The 9,846-nt window shown below is 44.4% G+C and overlaps 1 protein-coding gene across 1 annotated transcript; it reads left to right on the forward strand.

Annotated features, from left to right (window-relative positions):
- Positions 1-547: 547 nt before the first annotated feature.
- On the forward strand, positions 548-9,381 carry popdc2 (popeye domain cAMP effector 2). The gene is made up of 4 exons (XM_070838532.1): positions 548-1,052; positions 4,568-4,676; positions 6,026-6,644; positions 9,268-9,381. The coding sequence occupies exons 1-3, from the start codon at positions 559-561 to the stop codon at positions 6,593-6,595; spliced, it is 1,173 nt and encodes a 390-aa protein (XP_070694633.1). The 5' UTR covers positions 548-558; the 3' UTR covers positions 6,596-6,644; positions 9,268-9,381.
- Positions 9,382-9,846: the final 465 nt, after the last annotated feature.

Below are 9,846 nucleotides of genomic sequence, written 5' to 3' on the forward strand. Positions count from 1 at the left end.
CTCTCTCTCTGTCTGTTATGTTAAGTAGCAGGCCTGCTTTCTGTCCACCGCTCTTTCCTCCTTGGGTTTCAATTCCAAACATGGTTATCCTTCTAGGGCTCTATCAACGCCCCCACAAAACCCCCCAACCTCCCAACCTCCCAGCCCCTTCTCTTCCAGCTGTTGGCTCCACAGTGCAGGCCGGCGGCGGAGAGAAACCGACAGAAAAGCACAGCAAGAGAGACAGAAAGACAAAGTGTGAGGAGCCAGGGGAGAGAGGAAGAAGGGACGCATAATGAGAGAGGAAGAGGAGCCCATTCCAGCTGTGTTTCTATAACAAACAGAGCCGTGAGAACTCCTTCACATTTAAGGGTTTTCCTCTGCACGCCAAGGGAGCAAATATTTACTTCTGACATTTTTGGTCAGTTTATTTTTCATCAAGCTTTTATTCAAACAAAACATCTAGTTTTCTAAGAGCTGATGGGACAGAAATAGCACCAAGATTCATTGGATAAGAAGTTTTTCTCTCTGTTTTGTGCATCCAGAGCTTTTCTCCTTGTCATTTGAAGAGTTTCAAACATGAACGCCGACAACTCGACTCTGCTGGACACCTTGTTCTTCGCCCCTCTGTGCGATGGCTGGAGCAACAGGACGGAAGGAGCCATGTACCATCTGGGCAACACCTTCCTGTTCCTGGGCTACATGGGAGGCAGCGGGGCCTACGGGTGCCTCTTCATCTTCGGCTTCCTGACCCCGGCCTTCCTGTGCCTGACCCTGTGGGGCTGGATGACGATGTGCGGCCTGGACGTGTTCACCTGGAACCTGCTGCTGCTGCTGGCCTGCCTGGCTCAGATCTGCCACCTCCTCTACCGGCTGCACCAGCAGGGCATGGGCAGCGAGGAGCTGACCTCCCTCTACCAGGCCGTGTACCTGCCGCTGGGCGTGCCCGTCCAGGTGTTCAAGGAGATCGCGGGCGCCTTCGAGAACAAGGTGGTGGAGCTGAAGGCGGGAGAGACGTACGCTGTGGAGGGCAAGACGCCAATCAACCAGCTCTCCTTCCTGCTGTCTGGGAGGTGTGTGTGCACCCTCACACCTGCACTACACAACCTACAAACCACAGAGTAAAAGTGGCTTCAGCACAATGTAAAAATATGTTTTTTATTTAAGAAGGGACATGCATTACTAGACATCATATAAGCATCACGTAAATGTGCCAGATTCAGTATTAAAGGCTCATTTTAATCTGCAGTAAACACAAATGAAAGTTGTTTATTTACATATTTAGCAGACATGGAGCAACATTAGCAGGTCTATACATTCGCTCTCTTTCAGCTCTGTTTTTGGTCTCCTCCGCCTGACTCTTTAGCTCCACTACACTCACCAGCTGGTCGCTAACTTTGTCTGTCTACCGTTTGATGTGGATCAGGAAGCCTACTGTGGAGTTTTAGACCCTTTAGAGGTCGTAAAAACCAAAACAATGAGCGTAGAGACGTTTTCTGTTGGTGTTAAGTTGCTCTTAAATGTCAGTGCTGATGAATTTTGCAGAATTGCGACTTTGACAGAGTTTTGTATTATATTAGTATGATTATTATGAATGTGTAAGATGGTCGGGGCCCTTACATACTTTACAGTTTTCTTTTTTAAGAGGATCTTATGTTTGGTCTGCAAACTATGTGTGTAATGCCGCTATAGCTGTCAGATAAATGTTGCCCAGAGAAGCAGAAAGTATGTTATCTCCTTTGGGAAAGTAGTGGAGTTAAAATAGCACTAAATAGAGACACTCAACCCAACAAAACTGTACCTTCCACCACTGCTACTACAGACTTCCCAAAGTTTATCTTTTATTTTGAAGTATTTAAAGTGTCATACAGATGTACATGCTATTTTGTCCACCTCTTTCATGAGGCTAAATGCAGCTCTTCTGCAGTTTCATCTCTTTGTTTGGACTAGAACAGAAGGTGTTCACTCTGGATCACAGGTGTATGCTGCAGTGCTGATGGTTTAAATTCCTCCTGCACTCATAGAAACACTAAAACCAACTGTTTTTTGAAAGAAAATCAGCTGTTTTAACTGACTGTTGCAGACCTGGAGTCCTATTTCTGAGTCTGTTGGCAGCGTGGAGCCATCACAGGAAACATTTTCACTTCATCCAAACATCCTCAAAGCGGGGCTGCTTTAGATTCCCCTGTCCTGGAGCCCACAGCAGAGAAATGTTGTAAACAGAGTATTTTTGTCCGTGACTCAGCGCTGGGCCGTCCCTCCGCACGCTGCCAGCTGCTTGAATTATATCTTTGTACTTTGGAGCGCACTGCTGCTCTTACCTTAAATTAAATGTCGGCCATGCTGATGGCGGCTCAGCACACGGGCCAGATTCAGAACAACACACAACAAACGTGTACGACCGGTTCCTCAGTTTTAGGTGTCGGCTTGTTGGAGGTGTTTGTTTCGTGCTCTCGTTCATCCTCATTCAGCTGACAGGCTGCACACAGATCAGATTTGAAGACTTACATGACTGTTATGTAATCAGCATCCTTTTGCTGTGTGTTACTTAAGACATTTCAATTGTCCGTGGTGTAGTACAGTTTTGTGGTACTTGCACTTCATGTGTTTATTTGCATTTTATGCTACTTTATACTTCTTCTTCACTACTTTTTAAAGACAAATATTGTACTTTTCACTCCACTACCACTATGTGACAGCTTTAGTTACTAGTTAGTTTGCGGATTCATATTCTTCAGCCACCAAACGGGCTGCAATGGCTGCAACATGATCCTTTGGGGCAACTGCACCTGATCACAGTAGGTCCACTAAAAGTGCTTGTTTTAGCCACCGACAGGCTCAGAGTGTTATTCTAAGTGTGTGACAGCATTATGGAAAGGATCCCTACAGAGAGAGACCTGGAAGATCCTTTTGGTTTGGTTTAGAACAGTTGGTATGTTGCTCTCTTCAAAGCCACCAGACTCCATAGACAAAAACAACTATTTCACCTCACAGGACACAGGAGCTGCTGGTCTGCTGCTGCCCTGATTGGTTTGTTTGCTTGTGTTATTGTGTCTTACACAAATATTATGTTGATTATAAACTAACCCTTTAAAACACCAAAGTCACACAATAAGACAAACAAACTGGCTGACTGACTCAGCGGTAGACCAGCGAGTCCCATGTAAAATTACTGTTTTTGTGAATGGAGTCTGGTGGCTTTGAACCGACCGATAAATCAGCTGTTTGTGGTGAAACAAAAAAGGATCTTACAGGTTTATCTTTGTAGGGATCATTTTCTAAATGTTGTCAGACACTTTTACTCTGATCAGGTGTAGTTGCCCTGGATGATGACATTACAGTCCTTATATCCAGGTTGCTGCCTGTTCTTGGTTGTTGTGCTTTTCTGTGCCTATAAGTCACGTTGAACCCACAATAAATAAGAGTAGATTTTAAATGCAGCTCTTGTAACCTTTTAGTGTTAGAGTATTTTTACACTGTGGTAACTACCATCACTACTTTAACATCTGAATACTTGTCCCACTGCTGTCCATTAATCAACAGATTAACAGACAGGCACTAATCTGCTGCTGTAACAGCCTCCACTCCTCTGAGAAGACTTTTCACTTTTGGCTGCAGCGATTCGCTCCTATTAGCGAGGCCGGCCGCTGACCTTGGCGGGCGACAAAGTCAGTGGCTCGCAGATGACGTTCCTGTTCATCCCAGAGGGTTTCTGTGGGGCTGAGGTCGGGACTCTGTAAAGGCCAGACAAGTTCATCCACCCCCCAAACTCAGAAAACATTTTTTTTTTATCTTGTTATCATGTTGAACCTGGAGGCCCAAACCAGAAAAGCAGCCCCAGACAGACATTTATCATTTAAAAATAATACTAATGATACTAATAATATTAATTAATAAGTAAAAACAATTAAAAGATATAGTGCATGTGCCACAAAGTAGCAGCTGTACACTAATAAAATTAATTAACTCTGAGTCTACATAAAGACTTTCTAATAGTTAGAAATATGCTCTATAGTGAACAAACTCTTTAATACACATTTATCTGAACAGACTTTCACCTATTCATGCCTGTCTAGTTCACAGTGTTGGTTTATAGTGTCCTAAAACTAAGACTGTTCATTAAACGGCACTGCTTTTTCCAGAGAATCGTGCTTTTAAAGGCCTCATTTTATCTGTAGGAGGTTTTCACACACATTTACTGACAGATGGAGCAGGAGAAGTCTCTAGACATACTGGAGACAATGACAAGTGAATTTTGCACAACACGGCACGTTAAAGGATTAAACTCACTAAACTTTATTTAGTGTGTTGGGTGGGGTCCTGATGTCTTAACCTGTGATTTCTGTGTGCAGAAGAGGAAACTTGGTACAATCTAAGTTTTATCTGAAGGTTATTCTGTGTGTGTGCTGTTTAAGGAACCCTCCACTCCTCTTTCTGTCCATATTCATGCTGATATTCACTCGGACTGGTCCCACAAAGTGACCTCCAGCTCTCTCTCTCTCTCTCTCTCTCTCTCCGCTCTCATTATCACCTCTTAATCCCTGCGTCTCTTTTTAAACTCGTATCGTACTCTCTCCGTCTTTTTTAGGATCAACGTGTCTTTGGAGGGCCAGTTCCTGCATTACATCCACCGCCACCAGTTCCTCGACTCTCCAGAGTGGGAGTCTCTCCGACCAAACGAGGAGGGGAAGTTTCAGGTACATGATGTGGATGTTAGGCTCGAAGTCCCGGGGTGTGGCAGCAGCGTTGCACTTCAACTTGGAGAGCTGGCTTTGATGGGTTTGGAACAAGAAACCAGGCGTCGATATCAAGTTGTCTTTTGTTACCTTCTATCGGACTCAGCATCTGACCGATAAGCTGAACAGGGGAAAGCAGTTGTCCTCTTGTCTTTCACATATCCTGTTGCTTTTGTTTAGCTCAGTTAAAGTAGAAACAAGGCCTGGAGGTCATGCTGGACGCTCGGGGTTTGTCTCCAGGCCTGATGGGGAGTTTTGGATCTATGAGGCACAAACGGAAAAAAGAATGCAACTAAAGATTATTTTCATCATAGATCAGCTGTTTATTTCCTGGATTAATCTTCTATAAAAGTATCTGTCTTCATCATGGAAAGGATCCCTACAGATATAGACCTGTAAGATCCTTTTGGTGTAACCACAATCATTCATTACGTGGCACCAGACTCTACTGACAAAGACAGTAATTTTACCTCACAGGACACAGCAGAGGCTGCTCCGCTGCCGCCTCGATCGGTTGGTTTGTTTGTCTAATTGTGTGTTACATAAATATTGTGCTGATTCTGAACTACCCCTCTAAAACACCAAAGTAACACTATAGCACAAACAAACTAACTGATTGAGACAGCAGCAGACCAGCAGCTCCTGTGTAAAATCCCTGTTTTAGTGAATGTAGTCTGGTGTGTGTGCTGTTTGTGGTTAAACCAAAAGGATCTTCCAGGTCTCTCTCTGTAGGGATCCTTTCCATGATGCTGTCACACACTTAGAATAACACTCTGAGCCTGTCAGTATCAATCAATTTGCAGTTTATTTCCTGGATTAACTGTCAGAAATGTCAGAAAATCTGGGGGAAAAAGCAGCTGTACTGAAATATTGTATTTCTTTTAATACCAACAGTCTAAAATCCATAGATATTCATATTACTACAATAAATTACAAAGAAAAGCTGGGATTAGAGAATTTTCTGGCATTTTTGTTTGAAAAAAATGACAGCAGCAGGCTACCTGTGTCCCCCTGCTGTCAATCTTTATGCTAAGCTAAGCTAAGCTAACCACGTGCTGGCTCCAGCTTTATGCTTAAATAACAGATGAGTAGCATCAAGTGAGTGATTATAATGGAGCGTCATCTGTAAACGCAGGACCAAGAGAAGATCTAGAGTTTATTTGAGGGACAGCACACATTAATGAGCATCAGTATAAGAACAGTAGATGTAAACATGGCAGAGGTTCATTCTCCATGCTGCTCCCACTGGTCAGAACCTCCACTGGGTGCCTTTAACACAGGTGTTTGGATGTTTCTTCCATGCTCCCCAGGTGACCCTGACGGCGGAGGAGGACTCCCGCTACGTCTCATGGCGCCGCCGTCGCCTCTATATGCTGATATCAAAGGACCGCTACATCGCCCGTCTCTTCTCCGTCATGCTCGGCTACGACATCGCCGAGAAGCTCTACAACCTCAACAACAAGCTCTACATTAAGAGCGGCGTGCTGCTGGACATCCGCCTGCCGAGTCTCTACCACGTGCTGGCCCCCTCTTTGCCGGGCAGCGAGGGCGGCAGTGGCAGCGGAAGCGGAAGCGGCAGCGGCAGCGATGGCGGCGTCGCCAAGGAGCAGCAAGCTGACCAGCAGGGCGAAGACCCGGCTTCAACCTACCAGAAGTCTGATCCCGCCCAGTCTCAGCCCCTCCAGCCCCGCCTGCAGGGACCAAGGAGGACCACCCTGGATGAGCCCCAGGCCCCCCAGCTGGACCGTTATGAGCACCCCTGGGCGACAGACCCCGAGCTGCCCTCTGGTGAGGACTCCACCAGCCTGGTCCTGGACGACTTTACTGATGTGGCGGGCTCCTTAATGGATTATGGCAGTGAGAGGGATTATTTGAGGTAGAGGGGCAGGGTGCTGAAGCTAACACACTGGGGCACCACTTAAGCTACATGTAAGTACCTCACCTGGGCGCAGCGGGGCGCGGGGGGGGGGCGGGCGTGTGCATGGATGGCTTGCGGTGCACATTTCTTACTAACCCTATGGAGAGGTGAAGTCCCACCTCTTTACCCACCTAATCAGTGTAAGTTAAAGACACTAAAGGACAAATTTAGACACGATCACACAACATGAAAAGGCTCAAAGTTCAATATTGAAGCAGTTCTGGAGAAAACGATCCGCACGCTTGTCTGCTTGTTCTGAAACTTTGGTCATATCACATGATCTTCATCGACAAATGGGATAAAAAAATGTGGTAATGTGACGGCTGGGCATCATGTGATATGATGGAAAGCTTGTATTTCCTATTAAATGATGAGACATATAAAATAATGTTCACTACAGTAAAAAAAAAAGAATTGGTCACTCATTTTGATCATTTTAGTTTAAAATGGTTGAAAGTGATGATAAAGATGAAATTATTGGCACGTTCGATGTACAATAACAGTGAATTATCGTCGAGATAAGATAAGTAAGTGTAGTTTAAGGATGTTTTCTGTCTCTTTTTAACTTATTTAATTGATCTCCTGAGGATCTGGTGCTCTGGTTGCTTGTTTTTTTTGCAATTAAGAGTAAACAAACTTATTGTTAATTTGCAAAATTAGCCGAGCTTTGATTCTAATGTGTCTTTGGGAGCTATTTGAACCTATAGATTGACATTAAATGGCGGCCTGTGGTCTTCGCTGCCGGGATATCTGGATTATTATTCTATTTTCAAACCATTCTTTAAGATTAAAATTCCCTCCCAACCAGCTGCTCTGCATTAGTGTTTGCTTCGGCTCTGCCACACACAAGCTTACAGTCATCTTTGGTACAGTAGCAGAGCTAAATTTGTTCACTCAGATCTGCTGAACTGAAAACAGTTTAGCAGCAAATGAGCACGACGTGGGCTCATGGTTTCAGGCAGCTGATCAGGTCCTGTGTGTGTGTGTGTGTGTGTGCGTGGGTTCGATACTGGGGCTGGTAAAAGCAGCGGTGCAGCAGCTGTGTTCTTATCTGATGAGGATTAGAGCTTGGAAATTTAGGAGATGTCCAAAAAAATTCAGAGCCATGCTATTAATCCAGCGTGCCCACCCTTTGGCTTATCTGTTCGTCCATCCCCCACGCCAGCCCTCCGACCAACACAAGGGCAGCCGTCGCCCAATCGCAGAGGGGAGGATCACATTTCATTGTGGGATAGTGGGGTCGGTGTTGGGTTTGGGTTGCAGGGCGGCTGTGAAGCAGCAGGTCAGATCTGCAGAGACGGGCGGTGGTGGAAAATAACTATTTATGTTTAAAGGACTTAAAGCACTTAAAGGATAATCTGCACATTTTTTTTTGCATTTAGAATGACTAGTAGATACGAAACCTTTTGGAGTTGATCCAGTAGATCACCTGAAGAAGCCACAATGGCTGTAATGTAAATCCTTCAGGGCAATCAAAGTAGGTCCACTAAAAGAGCTTGTTTGATCCACTGACAGGCTCAGATTGTTATTCTAAGTGTGTGACAGCATTATGGAAAGGATCCCTACAGAGAGAGATCTGGAAGATCCTTTTGGTTTAACCACAAACAGCACACACACCAGACTACATTCACTAAAACAGGGATTTTGCACAGCCGTTGTTTAGTGCAGATCCAACACATTATTTGTGTGACAAAAGCCGCCAGACTCCATTGACAAAAACAGTGATTTTACACAGGAGCTGCTGGTCTAAATGAATCACAATCAGTTAGTTTGTTTGTGTTATTTCATGACTTTGGTGTGTTAAAGGATCAGTTCAGAACTAACAGAATATTTGTGTAGCTCACAATAACACAAACAAACAAACCAGTCGAGGCAACAACAGCTATAGTCTGTAAAGTAAAATTACTTATTTTCTCAATGGAGTCTGGTTTGGCTGGCTAGATCCAATGGCCGAATAGGGCCGAAGTAAAAAAAAAAAAAGAATTATCCTTTAATATGTCTGAACAACAAACTTGGATATAAGAAGAAGAAGTCCTCTTTGCATCCATGTGTGTGTTACAGTGGGAATTTTATCAGAAAATATTTAATAAATATCAAATATAGGTAACTGCTGTCTGGTTTTTGGCATCAATCTCTGAGGATTTAAGAGTGAAGGCATCTCTCTACTCAGACGGAACAGATTTATTATGTAAACATAATAATAATAATACGTATAAAGCCAATATTTAGGTGTGTGGTTTCTCACTCTCTCTCACAGCGGTGATTGGGGCGTTATGGTGATTCAGGCAGAGCTGAATTATGAATAATCTTGAATAAATTACCATTTAATCAAATTATAACTGAGCTAAAATGGGGGTCGGAGCCTACAGGTGAATTTCTTGTGTAACTTTGCAGTTGATGCATCAAGTTAATTTCTGAAATAACATGTTTTGTGTGTTTTTTTATATTTAATTGACAGACAGACGTTGTTTCTAACCTCTACATGACTAACTTATCTATCTATCTAGTGATGCAGCAGCACAAAGTGTTTTCACTGTCTGTCACGTTATCTGGATGATGTCAGTAGAGAAACACTTAAGAGTTTGCCGTTTGATCATGACGCCCTTAACCGAAGCTTCGGTGTCGACTCCGCAGGAGGTGACAGTGACGACGGGAGTCCACCACCTCGATTCCAGAGGGGCAGAGCGCCGCTGGCTCCCACCGACACTCCCAAACTGTGAGAACAGCCTCTCCTTATCTACAGCCAAGCAGCATGAATGTGTCACCTGTTACGACACGGCGTCCTCGTCAGCTCACATCTTCACTCCCCAACATGTCGACATGTCCTCTATTATATAGACTACGTTCACACTGCAAGCCAGAGAGGCCTGAATCTGATTTTTTTCCCCCTGATGTGACCCAGATCAGCAAAAAACACATCAAATCTGATCTCTTCGAGTCAGATTGTGGTTCGGAATCAGATACAGATCTGATTTTTTGAAATGCGACCTGAGTCTGAACAGCACTGTGACCCGTATCGGAAGTCAGTGCAACCGTGACGTCACTCTTGGTCGACATTCGTCACACTTATGCACAGGTGGGAGCCCAAACACTCACATCTCTCAACTCCACCCTTTGTATTTTCACTCCCGTAAGCACGTCGAGGTCAGAGGTCACATTTTTAAAATAATGAGAACAGCCGCTTGGAAAAAAAAAATCAGATTCAGGCCATTA

Source organism: Pempheris klunzingeri, chromosome 10, assembly GCF_042242105.1.
Source record: "Pempheris klunzingeri isolate RE-2024b chromosome 10, fPemKlu1.hap1, whole genome shotgun sequence".
Lineage (NCBI taxonomy): Eukaryota > Metazoa > Chordata > Actinopteri > Acropomatiformes > Pempheridae > Pempheris > Pempheris klunzingeri.

Excerpts from the sequence above, each read along its gene's own strand:
- popdc2 (XM_070838532.1), top strand. The coding sequence starts at position 559 with ATGAACGCCGACAACTCGACTCTGCTGGACACCTTGTTCTTCGCCCCT. Across the intron at positions 1,053-4,567 it reads TCCTTCCTGCTGTCTGGGAG|GATCAACGTGTCTTTGGAGG; the intron begins GTGTGTGTGCAC and ends CGTCTTTTTTAG. Across the intron at positions 4,677-6,025 it reads ACGAGGAGGGGAAGTTTCAG|GTGACCCTGACGGCGGAGGA; the intron begins GTACATGATGTG and ends CATGCTCCCCAG.